Here is a 23137-nt window from a genome sequence, read left to right on the forward strand (position 1 = left end):
TGCATTTACCAATAAAATGCACCGACCTCAATTTCTCTTATTCTAACAGTCTCAGTTTAACTTATAAAAGGCTTATATGACCAAGACTTTTAAATCAGGGTCAGTAGTTCATTAAGAAGAGAGTATAAGAGCAACACCAAACAAACAATATACACTATAATTTTTCAGCTTAATTCACAAGTTCTATCAGAATTATTAAAAATGCAATAGATTTCATAACAATTATTGAATTTCATACCTGCTGAATTCCAAGGCACAAGTATAAGATACTGTCTGGATCATACTTTTCACCATTTGGTCTCCGCACTTCTTGAATAAACTGGCATAAGCCTAAACTCAACTCAGCAAAAGTGCAGGACAGAATATCTTCCTTCAGCTTGATAGAGCGGACTGTGGAAAGGTAGAAAACATCTGAAATACTAACTTATAGAAAAATAATAACATTACTCAATTCAATGAATAAACTTATAGAAAAATAATAACATTACTCAATTCACTGAATAAACACTGACTACACTGCCCCAGGTATTGTGGTGTACAGTGGTGAATACATGGATTAAAGACAGATCCTGATCTCAAGGCTTTTTTAGGTAAAGAAATAAAGACAATGAAGCACATATGATGTAATAGGGTGCTATGACAGGAGTTTTATCTAAATAAAATTCTATGAAAAAAAATAAAGGCCATCTAATAGACAGGGAAGGGTCATGTTAGATTCTGGGGGATATGAAAGGTGGAGAAGAATTAAACAAGTGGATAAAGAATTCCAATTTGAGGATATAAAAAGATTTCCCGAAGTATACTCCACAAAATACTAATCATGTGAGAGCTCAAGAAAACTGGGTTTCTAAGATCTGATAAATTTGGAAAACAGCAGTATGTTATACCTGCCTCTAAAGAATTCACAATGTTTTTGAACATATTAAAGGCTCTGGAGATATCTGCAAAAAAGAATGCTGTTTAACTTTCTTTAAAGTCATATTTATTTGAATAAGGAACACTTCAAATAACATATAACTTCATGCCTTTGAAAATGCCAGAAAATACAGTATGTGCTCAGCCACAAAAGTGAAAAGGTTCAGGGGACTCAGGTGAACAGCAGAAAAGAAAAGAGGGCAGATGGGGGCATATCATGGTAAGCCTCATATATTACATTAAGAGTTTGAAGACAACTAAGAACTGAATTAGTTTTAGGCAGGAGAGTTATCTAATTTGACTTGTAGAGATCTTACTGCAACAGACTGGTCCACACTGTGGGATGAGTTGAAACACTCTTTCAAGTTATTGCTTTTCTGCATTTAGAAAACACTGCATGCTTCCAAAGATACACTTGAGCTCCCCTGAGTTGGTTTTGCAAATTGAAATAGGTGATTCATGAGGGCAAGGACCATGTCTGATCTTTTCACCTGAGTGCCTACAACCATGCCTGATACATGACAGTAAGTATTTTTTTTATTCAGTAAGTATTTTTTTTGGATGAATGAGTAGCTGAAATGAGTAGGCATCCCTGTGGCTATCGCATTTAGGCTTGGTGGTCTAATACAATATCACTTCTCCATTTTCACTACCCCTCTTTTTTTCTTTTTTTTTTTAATTTTTAATTTTTTTTAATTTTTATTTTTTTAAATTGAAGTACAGTTGACATACATATCCACTGTTTCGTTTGTCTATTTTTTGGCCACGCTGTGTGGCATGCAGGATCTTAGTTCCCCAATAGGGGACTGCTTTGGGAGAATGGAGTCTTCACTACTGGACCACCAGGGAAGTCCCTACCCTTCCTTCTTTCTTAAAAATGTTGTGGCTCAAACTGGAAGGTGAAAGGCCTAGTAAACCCCCATAACAGGAGTATATTTATATCACTCTGGAGCAGAGAGATTATACTTGATCTGTGGGAACTCAATGAGTCAGTCACAGACCACAACAGCAACTAACTGCTCCAATAAGGAGGGTAGACTGAGGCAAAGCCAAGAGTGCAGGTAATCACCCAGGTATTAGAGAGAAGGTATAGTTGGAAAGGGACAAAAAAATCTAGTTACAAGGACATACTCCATTCATTCCTGCCCCATCTCATCCCACAAAGATTGTATAAGTATATTACATAAAACACAGATAATAAAAAAGCAAAATACAAACTGAAAACAAAGTTTAGAATAGAACCAGGGAAAAAAGAAAGCTAATGATTAGGGTTCTAAAATTATACAGTGTTGCTCTATTTGAACTGTTTATTGGGTTCCAAAGTTCTTGGCACCAAAAATGAAACCTGCAAACATGGTCAATCATATAGAGCTCCTTGATAGGAAAAATTCCTACAGTAACAGCAAGGCTTTTCCAGGTATTCTTCTTAACAACAACAACAACAAAAAAAAGTGTTACACTGGGTTCCACACTGGTTATTCTACAAATATAGGGCTCAAGAAGACAGATTTGAGTTACTTGCATAGTGTTAGAAAAAGAAACAAAATTCCTTATATTTGCATAAGAAACTCATGATCAGAAGATACAACCTTACCTTTATAACAAGCTCTTTAAAATTGGGAGTAGATATTAATTTCTCTTTTTAAACATAAACTTCAAATTTAAAATAATTTTAAATATTCCATTTACAAATTTAAAATCAACAATGATATTACAAGCAATTCAGATCACAAGGAGAGAAGTTTTACCTCTACAGCCTGGCTCTGAAGATTCTTGAGAGAGTGCATGGTCTTGAGCACTTCCTAAAGGGTCAGAACATGGGCTAGATGAGGCATGTTCAACTCCTGACAAAGAAAGAAAAATTAATGAGAAGTTTAAATAAAGATGGGAAAAAAAATTAAGTAAAGCCAAAATCAAAGTTTTATGGGATTTTTGACCTACTATTTATCCCTTTTGAGTAGATTTATGACTTTATCTGTATTCCTCCCACCCCCTAAATCGAGACACAAATTGATGCCATGTATTTACCACATTTCAGATCCCCCTGCTCTTCCTTGGCATTTTTCCACTGAACCCAGTTCTTCCAGGCATTTACCCCATACATGTATTTCAGCGTCATCCCAGACACTGAGCACCCTTGAAAGGCTCCTTGAATAAGACTCCTGGGCTCCACAGACACTATAGACTTCTTCCGTCCCTGTAAGAATTCCAAAAATTTACAGAATATAAAATTTAGTTTCAGAGCTTTAAGAATCGGGATTCTCAAAGACAGAATGGGCATACATTTACAGAAAATGCAATTTAGTATTAGATCCCAAAGATTCAGAGTTCTTAGAGCTAGAAAGAGCTTTAGAAGTCATCTAATCCAATCCATATGAGAAAAGAAAAAAAGAGAAAATTGAAGTGTAGAAGGTAATATTTTAATAATCACTAACATTTGAGTATTTACTATGTTCTGGATGCTGGACCCACCCAATGAGGTATGAATAACAGTTATTACCACTCAGGTCTATTTAATGGAACATACGAAAAGATGGCTCTAAAAGAAGCCTCAATAAATTCTCTAACTACAATGGAATTCAGCTAGAAATCAGTAATGAAATAATGTTAGAAAAATCCTTAAAAATTAGAAATTAAACAACACATGTTAAGAAACCACAAATGCGATTAGAGAATATTTTGAACTTAAGTAAAAATGAAAACAAAACGTATCAAACTTTATGTAATAGTGCTAAAGCAGGGCTTATAAGGGCATTTACAGTATTAAAATGCTTCTATGAGAAGTGAAAAAAGTCTAAAATCAATAACCTAGCCTCTATGTTAAGAAACCAGAAAAAAGACTTCATTAAAACCCAAAGTAAGGAAATAATAAGAGCAAAAATCAATTTAAAAAAAGATCAAGGAAAAATCAATAAAATGAAGAGCTGGTACTTTTAGAAGGTTAAAAAAAAACTGATAAATCTCCAGCTAGAATGATCAGAGATAAAAGATAAAAGACACAAATTAGCAACACCTGACCCCATACATATAAAAATAATAATAAGAGAAAACTGTAAACATCATTATGACAATAAACTAGACAGCTTAGATAAACTGAACAAATTTCTTGAAAGACACAAACTAACAAAGCTTGCTCTAGAAGAAATAGATAACCTAAGTAGCTAGAGAAATTCAATTCATATTTTAAAACCTTCCCATGAACAAAAATCCAGACCCAGATGGCTTCACTGGTGAAGTCTACCCAAGAATTAAAGTAATTATATAAACTGTATTTCAGAAAATAGAAGAGGAGGAACACTAACTCACTTATGTTACTATTATCCTGACAGCAAGGCCAGAGAAAGTCATCACAAGAAAAGAGATCAATAGCTTTTTTAAACTGAGACACTTAAAACCTTAACAAATATTAGCAAACTGAATCCAGCAACATATAGAAGAATAAAAACATCAAAAGAAAGTGCTCATCCCATAAATGCAAGGTTTATAATTTAAAAAATTAATATATTTCACCACTTTAAAAGACTCAGAAAAGAAAAACCAGATGATCATCTCAAGAGATCACCTGACAAAGTTCAAAACACAATCAAAAAAACTCTGAGCACCTCGCCCGTCACGCACCGCACGTTCGTGGGGAACCTGGTGCTAAACCATTCGTAGACGACCTGCTTCTGGGTCGGGGTTTCGTACGTAGCAGAGCAGCTCCCTCGCTGCGATCTATTGAAAGTCAGCCCTCGACACAAGGGTTTGAAAATAAATAAAAGACAAAAAAAAAAAAAAAAAAAACAAACTCTGAGCAATTAGAAATAGAAGAGAACTTCCTGAACTTGATAGAGGTCATCTATGAGAAACATATAGGTAACATCATACTCAATATTGTAAGGCTGAACACGATCTGCACTCATTACTTATATTGAACATTGTACTAAAGATCCCTGTTAATGCAATAAATCAAACAAGAAAGAAAATGCACTAAGATTGTAAAGGAAAAAGTGAAACTGCCTTTATTTACACATAACATGACTGTGTAGGTAGAAAATTCTAAAGATTTCAGTTGAGCAAAATCCATCTCTATTTCTATGTCAATGAAGAACACTAGAAAAGGAAATTTAAAAATAATGCTATTCACAACAGGATCAAAAATATATTAAAATACTTATTAGATAAATTTGACAAAGTATAAGACTTGTAAAATGAAAAATACAAAACACTGTTGGGAGAAATTAAGATAATCTGAATAAAGGTGAAAGATACCATCTTTATGGATTGGATGGCTCTAAGTTGCTAGGATGTCAATTCCCAATTGATCCATGGATTAAGAACAGCCCCAATCAAAATTTCAGCAGACTTTTTTGTAGAAATTGACAAGCTGCTTCTAAAATGTATATGGAAATTCAAACGAAACATTTGAAAAAGGTGAACAAAGATGGAAGACCTAAACTCCTATTTCAAGACTCACTGTAAAGCTACATTAATCAAGTCAGTTGGTACCGGTATAAAAATAGACATGTAGGGCTTCCCTAGTGGCGTAGTGGTTGGGAGTCCGCCTGCCAATGCAGGGGACACGGGTTCATGCCCCGGTCCAGGAGGATCCCACATGCCACGGAGCGGCTGGGCCCGTGAGCCATGGCCGCTGAGCCTGCACTCCGCAAAGGGAGACGCCACAACAGTGAGAGGCCCGCGTACCGCAAAAAAAAAAAAAAAGACGTGTATCAATGGAACAGAATAGTTTCAGAAACAGACCAAGACATATATGGTCAGTTGACTTTAACAAAAGTGCCAATGTAACTGAAGGGGAAAAGACAGTGTTTACAAAAGTGGTACTGGAACAACTGTATATCCATACACACAAAAAAATGAAATGTGACGCCTTAACTTATACATAAAAATTATCTCAAAATGGATCACAGAAAACATAAAAGAAAATTATAAAACTAGGAGAGGGCTTCCCTGGTGGCGCAGTGGTTGGGAGTTCGCATGCCGATGCAGGGGATGCAGGTTCGTGCCCTGGTCTGGGAGGATCCCACATGCCGCAGAGCAGCTGGGCCCGTGAGCCATGGCCGCTGGGCCTGCGCGTCCGGAGCCTGTGCTCCGCAACAGGAGAGGCCGCGGCAGTGAGCGGCCAGCGTACCGCAAAAAAACAAAACAAAACAAAACAAAACACTAGGAGAAAATGTAAGAGAAAATCTTAATTACCATAGTTAAGCAAAGATTTTTAGATGGGATAATAAAAAGCACAAGTTATAAAAGAATAAAACCCGATAAAGTGGACTTCTCAAAAGTAAAAAGTTCTGTCCTGGTGTGGGTGACCAAGATGGCAGAGTAGGAAGACCCTGAGCTCCCCTCCTCTGATGGGCACACCAAAATTATTACTATGTACAGAGCAACTTTCCATAAAAACGACCTGAAGACTAGCAGAAAAGATCTTCTACAGTTAAAGATATAAAGAAGGAACTACAAGATGGGTAGAAGGGGGCAGAGACACAGTATAATCAAGACCCACACCACCAGGTTAGGTGACACACAAAATGGGAAGATAATCACAACTGCAGATGTTCTCCCCAAGAAGTGAGAGGTCTGAGCCCCATATAGGGCTCCCCAGTCCAGGGCTCCTGCACTGGGAAGATAAACCTCCAGAACACTTGGTTTTGAAGGCTAGTGGGGCTTGCTTTCAGGAGAGCCAGAGGGCTGCAGGAAACAAGAGACTCCCACTCTCAAAGGGTACAAACAAAATCTCATATGATCTGAGACCCAGGGCAAAAGCAGTAACTTGAAAGGAGCCTGGGTCAGACCCACTTGATTTTAGAGAGCCTCTCAGAGAGGCAAGAGGAAACTGGGACTCACCCTGGGGACATAGATGCTGGTGGTAGCCATTTTGGGGAGCTCACTCTACAATGAGAACACTGCTGCTAGAAAGCACAAGCACCATTTTGGACTCCTCCCACTAAGTTAAATGAGAACTGGAACCAGCCTGCCCACCAGCCAGTTGCCACCAATCCTGGGACACTTGAGGCCAAGAAGCTAGCCAGGTGGGGACACAGCCCCAAACACCAGCAAGTTTGCTGCCTTAGGCTCCCATGAGCCCCCAGCCACCCCAAACAAGGCTCTGCCCACCAGTGGGTAGGCACTAGTCCCAGGACCTCCTGGGCGGGCCCTGGCCTTGCCCACCAGCAGGCTGACACCAACTCTAGGATCACCAGGGCCCCACAGCCAGAGATCCTCAGGAGCAGGCTCCTCCCACCAGTGGACCAACACTAGCCCCAGGATACCATGGGACCCAGACCAATACATCCACAAGCCATTACCAGTTTCAGGAACCAGGCCCCCCAGCCAGAGACACTGGGACCCAGCTCTATGCACCAATGGAACAGAACTAGTCCCAGGATACAGCCTCACCCACCAGTGGTTGGCACCAGCCCTGGGATCCCATGAGCCCTGGCCCTGCCCACTAGAGAGCAGATACTAGCCCCTGGGTATACCGCAGCCCTGTAGCCACCTGTGTCAGGACCCAGCCTGTAACCCAGTGGGTCAAAACCAGGCTGAGAACACCCACCCTCCACCCAGTCCCACCCACCAGCAGGACAGCACTAGCCTGGGAACTCCTCAGGGCTCTGCAGCCAGCTGCTTCATGACCTGGCCCTGTCCACTAGTGGGCCAGCACCAGGACCAGAACTCCCCAGGCTGCAGCCAACCACACCAGAGCCGGAGGCCTCTGCATTAGGCAGGGTCTGGCAATCAACCAGTCTGGGACTTTCTGGTCCCAGCACGCCCACAGTAGTCAGCCATGCTGACCATGCTCACCAGCACGCTCACCAGCACGCCCACAGTAGTCAGCTTGTCATAAGGGCCCATGCAGTGCATATACAGGGCACCCCTAGAGCATACAGCTCTGGTGACTAGAGGGGGAGTCTGCTGCTCAGCCCTGTAGAATGTCTCTTACATAAGGTTACTTATCTAAGATTGGTAAACGGAACCAACCTATGAAATACATAGAAATAAAAACAAAGAACTAGGCAAAATAAGGCAACAGAGGAATATGTTCCAAAGGAAGCATCCTACCCAATAAGACTGCAAGGTAATGACTGTAAAGATGCACAAAGAACTCAGGAGAAGAATGAACACAGTGAGAGGTTAGAAGTTTCTAACAAAGAGTTAGAAAATATAATGAAGAAGCAAACAGAGCCAAAAAATACAATAATTGAAATAAAAGGAATTAACAGTAGGTTAGCTGATATAGAGGAACAGATCAGCAAACTGGAAGACAGTGTAGTCAAAATCACTCAAACTGAAGAGAAAAAAGAAAAAGAATTTTAAAAAATGAGGACAGTTCAAGAGAACTCTGAGACAACTTCAAGTGTACTAACATTTGCATTGTAGAAGTCCTGGAAGAAGAGAGCACGGAAGGAGCAGAGGATGTATTTGAAGACATAATAGCTGAAAACGTCCCTAATCTGGGAAAGGAACCAGACATCCAAGTCCAAGAAGTACAGAAAGTCCCAAACAGACTCAATCCAAAGATTTCCACTCAAAGACACATTATAATTAAAATAGCAAACATTAAGGATAAAGAGAGAATTTAAAAGCATCAAAGGAAAAGCAACTAGTTACGTTAAAGGAAAATCCCATAAGGCTATCAGCTGACTTTTCAGCAGAAATTCTGCAGGCCAGAAGGGACTGGCACCATATATGTAAAGTGATGAAAGGGAAAAAACCTACAACGAAGAATACTATACCCAGCAAGCCTTTCATTCAGATTTGATAGAGAGATTAAGAGTTTTACAGACAAGCAAAGCTAAAATAATTCAGTACAACAAAACCAGCTTTATAAGAAATGTTAAAGGGAATTCTCTAAGCAGAAAAGAAAAAGTAACAACTAGAAAAATGAAAATTAAAAAAGGAAAAATTTCACTGGTAAAGACAAACATACAGTAAAGACAGTAGATCAGTACTATCTACTAGAAAGATTAAGACAAAAGTAGTAAAATTATCTATATCCATAATAAGTAGTAATGAATAAACAAACCAAAAAACGCAAAATATGGTGTAAGAAACATTAAATGTGGGGAGGGTAAAAATTCAGGGTTGGTAAAATATACTCAAAATTAAGAGATCAGCACTTAAAATAATCATGTATAAACATAAATAGATTGGTATACATAAACCTCATGGTAACAACAAACCAAAAATCAGTAATAGATACACAAACAAAAAAGAGAAAGGAACCCCAAAATAACACTAAAGATAGTCATCAAATCACAGGGGATGAGAGCAAAACAAGGAGGAACAAAAAAGAGCTACAAAAACAACCACAAAGCAATTAACAAAATGGCAATAAGTACATACCTATCAATAATTACTTTACAATTAAATGGACTAAATGCTCCAATAAAAAGACACAGTGTAGCTAAATGGATACAAAAACAAGACCCACAGTGCTGCCTAAAAGAGACTCACATCAAATCTAAAGGCACACAAAGACTGAATGTGAGAGGATAGGAAAGGTGCACCTAAATACATAAAGCAAACATTGACAGATATAAAGGGAGAAATGGACAGTAACACAACAAGAGTAGGGGACTTTAGTTTTTGGTTTTTTTTTTTGCTGTACACGGGCCTCTCACTGTTGTGGCCTCTCCCGTTGCAGAGCACAGGCCCTGGACGCGCAGGCTCAGCGGCCATGGCTCACAGGCCCAGCCGCTCCGCGGCATGTGGGATCCTCCCGGACCGGGGCACAAACCCGCGTCCCCTGCATCGGCAGGCGGACTCTCAACCACTGCATCACCAGGGAAGCCCAAGAATAGGGGACTTTAAAACCTCGCTTACATCAATGGACAGATGATAAATAAGGAAAATAAGTAAGGAAACACCGGCCATAAATGACACATTACAAGAGATGGATTTAACAGCTATATACAGAATAAACAGACACACACACGTTTGTGTATATATATATATGTATATATATATATACATATATATATAAAATATTTCACCCAAAAGCAGCAGAACACACATTCTTTTCAAGTTCACATGGAACATTCTCTAGATCACTTGCTAGGCCACAAAACAAGTCTCAGTAAATTTAAGAAGAGTAAAATCATATCAAGCATCTTTTTCAACCACAATGCTATGAGACTAGAAACCAAATACACGAAAAAACTGTAAAAAACACACAGCACAGAAGACTAAACAACATGTTACTAAACAACCAATGGGTCACCAAAAAAATTAAAGAGGAAATCAAGATATACCTGGAGACAAATGAAAATGAACACAATTATCCAAAATCTATGGGATACAACAAAAGCAATTCTAAGAGGTAAGTTTTGTAGTGACAAGCCTACTTAAGGAAACAAGAAAAATCTCAAATAAACAACCTAACCTTATACCCTAAGGGAACTAGAAAAAGAAAAATAAAAGCGAAAAGTTGGTAAAGGAAAGAAATCATAAAGATCAGAGCAAAAATAAACTAGAGACTATAAAAAGCAATAGAAAAGATCAATGAAACCAAGAGGTGATCTTTTTAAAAGATAAGCAAAGTGGATAAACCTTCAGCCGGACTCATCAAGGAAAAAAGAAAGGTACAAATAAATTTTTTTAAAAAAATGAGAAGAGAGGTTACAACAAACAACACAGAAATATAAAGGATCTTAAGAGATTACTATGAACAATTATACACCAAAAGAACCACCTAGAAATGGAGAAATTTTAGAAATGTACACTCTCCTAAGACTGACTCAGAAATACATAGAAAATATGAACAGACCAATTACTAGTAATGAAATTGAATCAGTAATCATAAAACTCCCAACAAACAAAAGTCTAGGACCAGACACCTTCACAGATGAAGTCGACCAAACATTTAGAGAAGAGTTAATACCTATCCTTCTCAAACTATTACAAAAAATAGCAGAGGAAGCAACACTTACAAATTCATTCTACGAGGCCTGTATAACCCTGATACCAAAAGCAGACGACCATAAAAGAAGACAATTACAGGCCAATATCACTGATGAACATACATACAAAAATCCTCAACAAAATATCAGCATACCAAATTCAACAATACATTACAAGGATCACACACCATGAGCAAGTGGGATTTATCCCAGGGATGCAAAGAATAATTTGGTATTTGCAAACCAATGTGATACACCACATTAACAAACTGAAGAATAAAAGTCATATGATCATCTCAACAGATGCAAAAAAAGCCTTTGACAAAATTCAACATTCATTTATGAATAAAAATTCTCCACAAAATGGCTATAGTGGGAACATACCCCAATGTAATAAAGGCTATATATGACAGACCCACAGCTAACATCATATCGAATGATGAAAAACTGAAACAATTTCCTCTAAGATCAGGAATAAGACAAGGATGCCCATTCTGCCACTTTTATTCAACACGGTATTGGAAGTCCCAGCCACAGCAATCAGAGAAGAAAAAGAAATAAAAGGAATCCAAATTAGAAAGGAAGAAGAAAACTGTCACTGTTTGCAGATGACACCATACTATACATAGAAAATCCTAAAGACACCACCAAAAAGTTATGAGAACTCACCAAGGAATTCAGTAAAGTTGCACGATACAAAATATACAAAATCTGTTGCATTTCTATACACTAACAACAAACTGTCAGAGAAATTTTAAAAACAATCCTGTTTACAATTGCATCAAAAACAATAAAATACCTAGGAATAAATCTAACAAAGGGGGTAAAAGACCCGACTCAGAAAACTATGAGACACTGATGAAGGAAACTGAAGATTAAACAAACAAATAGAAAAATATACCTTTCTCATGAATTAGAAGAATACTGTCAAAATAACCATACTACCTAAGGCAAACTACAGATTCAATGCAATAAAATCAAAATACCAATGGCATTTTTCACAGAACTAGAACAAATAATTCTAAAATTCATTAGGAAACATAAAACACCCAGAACAGCCAAAACAATCTTGAGAAAGGAGAACAAAGCTAGAAGTATCATACTCCCTGATTTCAAACTATGCTAAAAATTACAGTAATCAAAACAGTATGGCTGTGGCACAAAAACATACACACAGATCAATGGAACAGAATAAATAGCCCAGACAAACCTATGCTAATATGGTCAATTAATCTATGACAAAAGAGGCAAGACAATATTGTACAATGAAGAAAAGACTGACTCTTCAGTAAATGGTGTTGGGAAAAGTGGACAGCTACACGGTAAAGAATGAAACTGGACCACTTTTTCATACCATAGACAAAATTAAACTGAAAATGGATTAAAGACTTAAATGTAAGACCTGAAACCATGAAAGTCCTAGAGGAAAACATAGGCAGGAAACTTTGACATCGGTTTTAGTAATATTTTTGGGGTCTCTCCCCTCAGGTAAAGACAACCAAAGCAAAAATAAACAAATGGGACCACATCAAACTAAAAAGATTTTGCATAGCAAAGGAAACCCTCAACAAAATGTAAAGGCAACCTACTGAATGGGAAAGGATATTTCAAAATTATATATCTGGAAAGAGGTTAATATCCAAAATGTATAAAGAACTCAATATCCAACAAACAAACAAACAAAAAATGGAATTAAAAAATGGGCAGAGGATCTGAATAGCCATTTTCCCAAAAGGGACATACAGATTGCCAACACACACAGAGAAAGATGCTCCAAATCACTAATCATCAGCAAAATGCAAGTCAAAACCACAATGAAATATCACCTCACACCTGTCAGAATGACTACAATGAAAGGGACAACAGATAGCAAGTGTTGGCGACGATGTGTAAAAAGGGGAACACTCATGCACTGTTGGTGGGAATGTAAATTGGTGCAGCCATTGTGGAAAACAGTATGGCGCTTCCTCAAAAATTAAACATAGAACTACCATTTGATCCAGCAATTCCACTTCTGGGTATTTTTTACCCAAAGAAAACAAAAACTCTAATTCAAAAAGATATATATGCACCCCTAAGTCCACTGCAGCATTACTGACAACAGCCAAGATATGGAAACAACCTAAGTGTCCTAGATGAATGAATAAAGAAGATGTGGTACACACACACACACACACACACACACACACAGTTACATACAATGGAATTATTACTCAACCACAAAAAAGAATGAATTCTTGCCATTTGTGATAGCAGGGATGGACCTAGAGGGTATTATGTTACGTGAAACAAATCAGACAGAGAAAGGCAAATACTATATGATTTCACTTATATCTGGAATCTAAAAAACAAATGAACAAACATAATAAAACAGAAACAAAATTATAGATACAGAAAATAAACAAGTGGTTCTCACAGGGAAGGGGGTTGGGGAGATGAGAGACATAGGTGAGGGAGATTAAGAGGTACAAACTTCCAGTCACAAAGTAAATGAGTCATGGTTATGTTATGAAATGTACAGTGTGGGGAATACAATCACACAATTATAATTATGTAATATCTTTGTATGTTGACATATTGTAACTAGACTTATCCTAGTGAACATTTTGAAATATGTAGAAATGTTGGATCAGTATGTTGTGCTCCAAGAACTAACAAAGTATTGTAGGTCAATTATATTTCAAAAACAAACAAACAAATTCTTAGAAAAAGAGATCAGATTTGTGGCTACCAGAAGCAGGGAGTAGGGGGAGGGAGACTGGATGAAGGTAGTCAAAAGGCATAAATTTCCAGTTTAAGTAAGTACTAGGGGTATAATGTGCAACATGATATATATAATGAACACTGCTCTGTGCTATATATGCAAGTTGTGAAGAGAGTAAATCCTAAGAGTTCTCATAGTAAGAAAAAATTTTTTTTAGTTTCTTTAATTTTTTATCTATATGAGATGATAAATGTTTACTATCTTATTGTGGTATTCATTTCATGATGTATGTAAGTCAAATCATTATGCTCTACACCTTAAACTTAGTGCTGTTATGTCAATTATATCTCAATAAAACTGGAAGAAAATAAATAAATGAACCATGGAAATAGGGAAAAAGTTGTTTTTCACTATTAAGAAAATAAAAATGAAGTCACAGAATAGGAGGAAAAGTCATATTTGATAAAAGAATTATATCCATAATAAAAAGAACAACTCAATAAGATGACAACTAACCCAATTTTAAAAATGTGCAATAGTTCTGAATACACACTTCATCAAAGATACACAAAGAGCAAATATACATTTGAAAAGATGCCCACATATCAGTCATAAGGAAAATACAAATTAAAGCCAAAAATTAATACCACTGCACATTTAGTAGAATGGCTAAAATTACAAATTGACAATACCAAGTGTTTTAAGTCATGGAGCAGATAGAACTCACAGACTGCTGGTGGGAATTCAAAATAGTACATCAACTTTGGAACACTTTTTGGCAGCTTTCTTACAAAGTTAAAAATATACATAAGACCTAGCAATTCCACCCCTGGATATTTTTCCCCAAATGAAAACATACATTCTTCACAAAGAGATTTATACTAGAATGTTCACAGCAGCTTTATTTAAAATGCTCAAAACTGGAAATAACTCAAATTTCCATCAGCTGTTAAATAATTATATAAACTGTGGTTTATCCATGAAATGAAATGCTCAGAAATAAAAAGGAATGAACTAGTAATTCATGAAACAATATGGATGAATCTCAAAAACATTATGCTAATTGAAGGAATCCAAACACAGAAGAATACAAATTATATGATTCCATTTATATGAAATTTTAGAAAAGGCAAAGCAGTACAATTTTGCATCAATCTGCAAAGCAGATCAGTGTTTGTCAGGATCTGGAGATGAAGACTGACTGGCAATGGTAACAAGGCAACTTTTTGGAACAAGAAAAGTGTTATGACTGTGATGGTAGTTACATACTGAATACATTTATCAAAGCCCATCAAATTGTACACTTAAAATTTATGATTTTTTTTTAATTTATGAATTTTTAAATGTAACTGTAACTCAATAGTGCTAATTTTAAAAAGAAGACTATTATTCTTTTAATTTTGGTATTGGAAAGCCCTGTCAACATGAAAAACATTCTTTGTGAACTTCACTATTATAACTATACTACATAAACTAGTGAACCTCATTATGTTTAAAAAGCTAAATTTAGAGACTTTAAAAAAGAGGAAAGTGTGGGCTTCCCTGGTGGCGCAGCGGTTGAGAGTCCGCCTGCCAATGCAGGGGACGCGGGTTCATGACTCGGTCCGGGAGGATCCCGCATGCCATGGAGCGGCTGGGCCCATGAGCCATAGCCGCTGAGCGTGCGCGTCCAGAGCCTGTGCTCCACAGCGGGAGAGGCCACAGCGGTGAGAGACCCGCGTACCGCCAAGAAAAAAAAAAAAAGGAGGAAAGTGTGTAACAATGATTATAAAAAACAAACAGAAAAATCCTTTGATTATAGAAACAAAATAAAAAGTCCCTCCTGAAGAAATATGAAATAAAAGATATGGTTTTTGACTTCAAAAAAACAAAAACAAAAGGACAAAAATACAAGGTTGGAAAACAACAAAGAAAAGAAAATGTTAGAAAAATTAAGCTACTGCTTACTCTTCGTCTGGGCTGGGGGAAGCCATCTCTGTGTCGTCTTCTTGTTCGGGAACGTGCCTGGAGTCCCTGTCCTTTATTCAGTGGGTCAAAGGAGTCTATGAAAACCAAGAGAAAGCAAGATGTGAGATAAATCACTCACAGACTTAAATAAACACTTAGGGTGAAGGAGGAAATATCAGGTAATCATCACCATATTCATTATTTTGTTTATGATAAAATATGGACTTTACTTATATACATAAGAAAACAAGGAGATACAGCATGTATAAAAACTTTGTTAGGGCTTCCCTGGTGGCGCAGTGGTTGAGAGTCTGCCTGTCGATGCAGGGGACACAGGTTCGTGCCCCAGTCCGGGAAGATCCCACATGGCGTGGAGCGGCTGAGCCCGTAAGCCATGGCTGCTGAGCCTGCGCGACCGGAGCCTGTGCCCCGCGGCGGGAGAGGCCACAGCAGTGAGAGGCCCGCATACCGCAAAAACAAAACAAAACAAAACAAACAAACAAAAAAAACAAACAAAAAAAACCTTTGTTAACAATCAAGAAAAACCCCTATATGATTACTGTGGGAAACTTAAAAACAACAAAAACAAATTAACCCCTTACAAAGAACAATATGGTATGAATTAGTACCTTCAAAGGCAGGGACCATTTGTGACCTAGATAGTTACCATACATTATAACTGCTTCATTATGCCAATTCAGAGTTGTACCAATCTTCTAATAAAAGACTTTCAACAGACAGGTTACACTGCACAAACCTGATGGAAAATCTGCTTCCAGATCCTGTTCAGTTTCCCCTTTTGAGAACTGCTTCACTTCTAAATCAGCCTCTTGCACAGTATTTGACTTTAAGGCATAATGATTTAATTCTTCCTCCCAGCTATGTGGAGTAGATACTGCCTCTGATTCAAGATCACCACTGTAAGTACTTCCTTGGTCTGAAATATACAGAAAAACAAACAAGCCCTCAAAATGAGAAAAGACGCTTGACATACTCAGAAACCTCTCTGAAACCCTAAATACTAAAAAGTCAGGTATGGTTGCTGGACAATTCCATAGGTACACTCAAGAATGAAGTAACTTGTTCACCAATATGACAGAACTAGATTTATATTCTTGGTACACACTTTAGAGCATTATTTCAATTAATCCTTAAAACCAATATCTGAGGTAGCTTTTATTAGTCTCTTTACAAATTAGCACAAAATCATAGATGTCTGATGCCCCCTACAAACAGCTAAAATTGCAAATATTAAATCCAAGGATGCTAATACTTTATGGGTTTGTATCACTAACAGAGGATAATATTTCTTAGCTTCAAAATACATTTACAATTACAAACCTTTTTCAAATATCTTGGTGTCTAGAAAGAGCTCCTGTTCAGAAGTTTGGGATCCTAAAGAAAAAGAAAAGCACATAATAAGTCAATTTATATGTATACAAAAAACAAACTGCATCTCAAATGAAATGACTGCACTAGGGAGGTTCTACATAAATAGCCTTTATATGCAGAAAAGAATGATTCATTAATAAAAGTCAGGCATTAGTGATAAATACAGTTAAATTACAATTGATAACAGTGGTTACACTTCTAGATAGCAAGCAGCATGAAAGAAGTCATGGCAAGAGAGACCTTTATTTTGGATTCTGTGCTATCTGAAATTCTTTTTTTTTAACCACAACACACACACACACACACACACACACACACATACACTATTGATTTACTCACAGGTTGACAAATCTGTTTTAAATTGCTTCTTCCTTCTCTAAATAAAATATGCTTTACCATGCAGTGGAAAGCCAACAGACTTAGAATATAAATACATGAGCAATCAGCACATGGAACTAAACAGAACAAAGTTCTATCAATTATAAACTACTTTAATTTTTTTTTTTTTTTTTAAGTTTTTGGGCCACACCATGCAGCATGTGAGATCTTGGTTCCCCGACCAGGAATCGAATGAGTGCCCTCTGCAGTGGAAGAGCAGAGTCTTAACCACTGGACCGCCAGGGAAGTCCCTATAAACTACTTTAAAAGTAAAGAGTTTAGGGAATTCCCTGGCGGTCCAGTGGTTATGACCTGGAGCTTTCACTGCTGGGGTCCAGGTTCAATCCCTGGTCAGGGAACTAAGATCCCACAAGCTGCACAATGTGGCCAAGAAAAAAAAAAACAAAAAACAAAAAAGAAAAGGAAAAAGAAAAATAGTAAAAGAGTTTAAAGATTTAAAGCATTAAAAAAAAAAAGGGGCTTCCCTGGTGGCGCAGTGGTTGAAAGTCCACCTGCCGGTGCAGGGGACACGGGTTCGTGCCCCGGTCCGGGAAGATCGCACATGCCGCGGAGCGGCTGGGCCCGTGCGCCATGGCGGCTGAGCCTGCAAGTCCGGAACCTGTGCTCTGCAACGGGAGAGGCCACAACAGTGACAGGCCCGCGTACCGCAAAAAACAAAAAAAAAAAATTTTTAAAAACCGAGGAAAATTCTCTTTTCCCTGAAATCAAAGATAAATGAGCCAGATCCTTTCAGTTGGAATTAATTTCTCCCCCCTTTATATTTCTAAACCATTTGATTTTACTTACACTATGATGATTAAAACTATCTGTCTTGAAGCTCAGTCTTTAAAATTTTTCTGTTTGACTCAACTGTAGGCAAAGGCAAAGTCACAATATTTGTATAGAGGAAACATTTGATAAATGCTGACTATTAATGTGAATGGAAAAGCCAACTTAAAACGAGGTTTCTCATCAGGAATTGCTGGAACTTGCAAAATAAGTATCAGAAATTAGAAGATGAAGCATAGGTGCAATACTCTTTTTTTAAATTTATTTATTCATTCATTTATTTATTTATTTATGGCTGCGTTGGGTCTTTGTTGTTGCACGTGGGCTTTCTCTAGTTGTGGCCAGTGGGAGCTACTCTTCGTTGTGGTGTGCGGGATTCTCGTTGCAGTGGCTTCTCTTGTTGAAGAGTGCGGGCTTCAGCAGTTGTGGCTTTCAGGCTCTAGAGCGCAGACTCAGTAGCTGTGGTGCATGGGCTTAGTTGCTCTGCGGCACATGGGATTTTTGTGGACCAGGGCTCGAACCCGTGTCCTCTGCATTGGCAAGCGGATCCTTAACCGCTGTGCCACCAGGGAATCCCAAGGGCAATATTCTAAGACTTTAAAATCCACATATAAATGGGTCAGAATTGAGATTATACACCAAAGAGCAAAATGAAACCAGAAACTTTGGGATAATAACAAAAAGCTTTGTACCCATCTCTCAGAGTATATCTGATTTTAAAACGTACTGGCAACACAACAGAAAAGTTGATAGTAGTTTTTTCAAATGCTGTAGTGTTCAGAAAACCAACTAGAATGTATTACGCAAAATCAGAACCCAGCTAGCTTTATAAAAACCATCACAGGAAAAAAAAAATAGTCAGAAAAGAGTAATTTCTTGGTTCATCAATGATATATGAAAAGGCCACTGTGGGCTTCCTTGGTGGCACAGTGGTTAAGAATCCGCCTGCCAACGGAGGGGACACGAGTTAGAGCCCTGGTCTGGGAAGATCCCACATGCTGCAAAGCAACTAAGCCCATGCACCACAACTACTGAGCCTGTGCGCTAGAACCCACGAGCCACAACTACTGAAGCCTGTGCACCTAGAGCCTGTGCTCTGCAACAAGAGAAGCCATTGCAGTGAGAAGCCCACGCACCGCAATGAAGAGTAGCTCTTGCTCACCGCAACTAGAGAAAGCCCGTGTGCAGCAATGAAGACCCATTGCAGCCAAAAATAAAATAAATTAAAAAAAAAAAAAAAAGGCCATTGCAAAAATTCACCTATACATTTCAACTACCTTTAACACCATTTCCTTTATCTCTTCTTACATCTCTTCGTATATCCAAAAATCAAGGCGGTGCTAATTAAGGCTGGAAACCTTTCTGGAATTTATACTACTGAGTTCTGGTTAAAATCCTTTCTTTGGAGTCAGACAAACCTGGATTCAACTTCTGATTCCAGTATTTCCTGATTTCATAACCATGGCAAGCCTATTTTCCAAAAGAGGAATCTAAAGTAAACTACCTCACTCATAGGGTTGTTGTGAAGATTAAATGAGGTGATGCACACGGTGCATTTAGGACAATACCTAGAGTACGGCAAGCACATAAATGTTAACTACTGTTATTATCATTATTCTACACTCATAAAATGGGATTTATCTAGGGACTTCCCTGGTGGCACAGTGGTTAAGAATCTGCCTGCCAATGCAGGGGACATGGGTTCGAGCCCTGGTCCGGGAAGATACCACATGCCGTGGAGCAACTAAGCAACTAACCGTACTGAGCCTGCGCTCTAGAGCCTGCAAGCCACAACTACTGAAGCCCGCATGCCTAGAGCCCGTGCTCCGCACAAGAGAAGCCACCACAATGAGAAGCCCGCGCACCATAACGAAGAGTAGACCCCACTCGCCAAAACTAGAAAAAGCCCACGCACAGCAACGAAGACCCAACACAGCCAAAAATAAATAAATAAATTTATGTAAAAAAAAAAAAAAGGGGATTTATCTATAGGTTATTTTGAACCAAGTGGTTTTCCACCCTAAAATTCTTTTTACCTTCTACCAACATACTGATTACTTTACAACAGTAATTTTAATCTGGGGACCATGGCTTTGACTGCAGGGGATAAAACCAGAACATGATCATGAAACATGGATTTATAGGTTATTTTTCTGGAATCATTAAGAACTAGAAACCGTATCGAAACTCAGTTTCTTTCATAAACAGGATAGAGCTCCAGAGTTATCAACAAGTTTAACAAGCCCATAGACTTCATATTTAAAAACAAATAAAGCTTTTAGAAACTCCTTGACTGCCTAATACTTAAAATTACATGAGCTACCTGAAAATTTATAGGTGAGTTTTTCTTTTTTTACTTTAAAATTATACCAACCTCCCTGAGATAGAGTCTTCTCCTTCTCTTCATCTTCTGCAATCATTTCTGCCATCTCAAGGAGATCAGCTTCAAAAGGATGTGAGGGAAGTTTTTCCTTAATGTCTTCAATACTCTCGGTGACTTTATCTTCATTATCCATTGAGGATGGAATAAGCATAGGGACAGGCATCTGAAAGACCAAGGATAGACTGAAGAGTTTCTTGGTCGACCATCAAAACTATTATTTGTGAGATCATTTAAATATAAAAATTATTAATAAACAAATTCAAGATATTTCTATTGCTAATGATTAAAATAGTCTTGCTAGTTTGTTTTTATAAGAGTGCAGCCATTTAAATAGAAATTCAGTAAGTGCTTTTCTGGATACTTAACAAAACATGTCTCTGAATCATCTAAAAGAATAATTAAGTAATGAATTTTTGTTTTGTTTTTGACTATATTTCTTGCTTAATATTTTCACACAAGTGTTTCTCTTAAGAATTCAGTACCAAGAAAATACATATTTCCAATAAAAAAATGAATACATTTTTCTTTAACGAAAAGTCAGAATCCTGTAAATCACAGTATTCCTCTTTTCATTCTTGCTACAATCTAGGATTCTAACATTCACACACCGTTTCTGATCTTTTTCTATGTTAGTGATCTTTTGTGTTTAAAATGTTTTTAAAAAGCTAAATCATAACCTCCTCTGACAAGGCAGGGTACAAACAGAAGCAGTCCTTTATATATTCCATATTTAAGTAATATAACAGTATGATTAATAGCCAACCAGAGTCAGGTATATTTTACCAACAAATAAAAAGTTTTTTTATGGAGCTGTCAAATCTTAATTGAGAAAAATGTATACTAAATTAGCCTTAATCTCTAAATGATTACTCACTGGAACTGGAATTCCAAATGGGACTGGGGCATACTGAGTATAAAGATGAAGAGGTATAGGTACGAACACTGGTACTGGAACTGGCACCACAATAACTTGGGGCTGAGTTGGAGTGTCTTCTAATGGAAGAAAAAAAAAACCCACAAAAAAACAAAGAGGGTTAGAAATGACATTTTAATTAAAAAAATTTTTTTAAAGCATGTGGACATTTACAGTTCAAAAGAAGTATCTATGAGGGACTTCCCTGGTGGCACAGTGGATAAGACTCTGTGCTCCCAATGCAGGGGGCCCAGGTTTGATCCCTGGTCAGGAAACTAGATCCCACATGCATGCTGCAACTAAGACCTGGTGCAACCAAATAAATAAAATTAAATTTAAAAAAAAGAAGTATCTATGATAGTAGGAATTCACAAAAAGGAGAAATAGCAAGGCTTGAGTATAACAGCACTAAAAAAACGTGGGCAACACAATAATTATCAATGATACGAGGATAAGATGAATGAAGGATATAATTTGGATGGATGAATGGAACAGTTATCTTAGAAGAAAGGTATAGAAAACTTAACACGAATAAGTAGTGTATGTTAAAGAGGAGACTGAATAGGTAGAAGGGCCATTTTTGTGAGGCTATAATACACATTTAAAATCATTAGACAGTGGGGAACTACTACGATTGGTTAGCACAAAGTAATGTGATGAAAATGGCTTTAAAAAGATTAATTTGGCTGCCATCTTCACATGGAATAGAAAGTATACAACGTGGGAGGCAACTCCAATATATAGAGCTAAGATGATGAGGGCCTGAAAGAGGGTGGCTATGATACCTGCAGGAAAAAAAATAAGTATACACAGCAGAGGTTCTAAGATATATATATAAAAAAAGGAAACAGAACTTTGGGAACTAACTTAAACATGAGTAGGGAAAATGTGGGAAGGATGGAGGTAGAAGTCATTCAATTATTTAACAAGTATCTAAAGAGTCTTTTCTGTAGGCCAGAAAAATATGTTAGATAACTGTAAAATCATTAATGTAAGAGAAAGGTAATGCTAGTAAAAAGAAGTGAAAAGCTGACAATTTGACTAGGGTTAGAAGTGGGAAATAACATGGGATCAATTTTACCATGGTGCAGGGGACATAAAAAAAAGTTATCTGATTAGAGATGTCTGATAACCAAGCTACATAATGCTAAATTGTCACTATTTGGGGATTGACATGTACACACTGCTATATTTAAAATAGATAACGAGGACCTACTGTAAAAAACATGATAAATAAAAAAATATTTTAAAAAGTAAATTTTTTATAAAGTCACTATTGATACAATAAAAATACAGGACTAAGTCATCTATAGCCTTGCTATTGAACATGATCCGTGGATCAGAAGCACTGACATTACCCGGGAACTTAAAAGATGCAAAACCTCAGCACCACTAAATCAGAATCCACTTAGTAACATTCCCAAATAATTCATATGCATATTCATGTTTGAGAAGTACTGGCCTACAGGATAAGCTTCCAAATCTAAGAATCTAGGATTCCTTTCCACTTTAAAAATTCTGGGATTTTCAGATGGCAGCATGCCAGAGACCCATTCCCTAGGGAAACAAGCAAATCTGGTGAAAACCTAAAAAATAACCATTTAAATTCTTTGGAAATAGTACTAAAGGCATACAGCAAATGGAGAAATGTCTATTCAAGAAAATCTACTAAATACAGTAAGAACAGTAGGCATCTATGACTTTTGATCTACTACCTGCTCCACATCCCTGCCTCAGCCAGCTCAATGATAGAAACTCCACTCTGGAATGGGTGGGACCAGAAAGAATGGGCTCCTCTTCCTTCAGCTCCCATCAAGGGT

The 23137-nt window shown here is 37.5% G+C and overlaps 1 protein-coding gene across 8 annotated transcripts in view; it reads right to left on the reverse strand.

Annotated features, from left to right (window-relative positions):
• Positions 1-23137, reverse strand: part of ZMYM4 (zinc finger MYM-type containing 4) — a 207923-nt gene that overhangs the window by 17134 nt on the left and 167652 nt on the right. For all 8 annotated transcript variants that reach the window (XM_055082993.1, XM_055083008.1, XM_055082992.1 and 5 more), the window contains 8 exons: positions 21279-21397; positions 20396-20567; positions 16804-16857; positions 16220-16399; positions 15463-15557; positions 2944-3112; positions 2664-2759; positions 239-390 (listed from right to left, as the gene is read on the reverse strand). In XM_055082993.1, the coding sequence (XP_054938968.1) occupies positions 239-390; positions 2664-2759; positions 2944-3112; positions 15463-15557; positions 16220-16399; positions 16804-16857; positions 20396-20567; positions 21279-21397 (1037 nt within the window). The remainder of the gene's footprint in view (positions 1-238; positions 391-2663; positions 2760-2943; positions 3113-15462; positions 15558-16219; positions 16400-16803; positions 16858-20395; positions 20568-21278; positions 21398-23137) is intronic.

Source organism: Physeter macrocephalus, chromosome 3, assembly GCF_002837175.3.
Source record: "Physeter macrocephalus isolate SW-GA chromosome 3, ASM283717v5, whole genome shotgun sequence".
Classification (NCBI taxonomy): Eukaryota; Metazoa; Chordata; class Mammalia; order Artiodactyla; family Physeteridae; genus Physeter; species Physeter macrocephalus.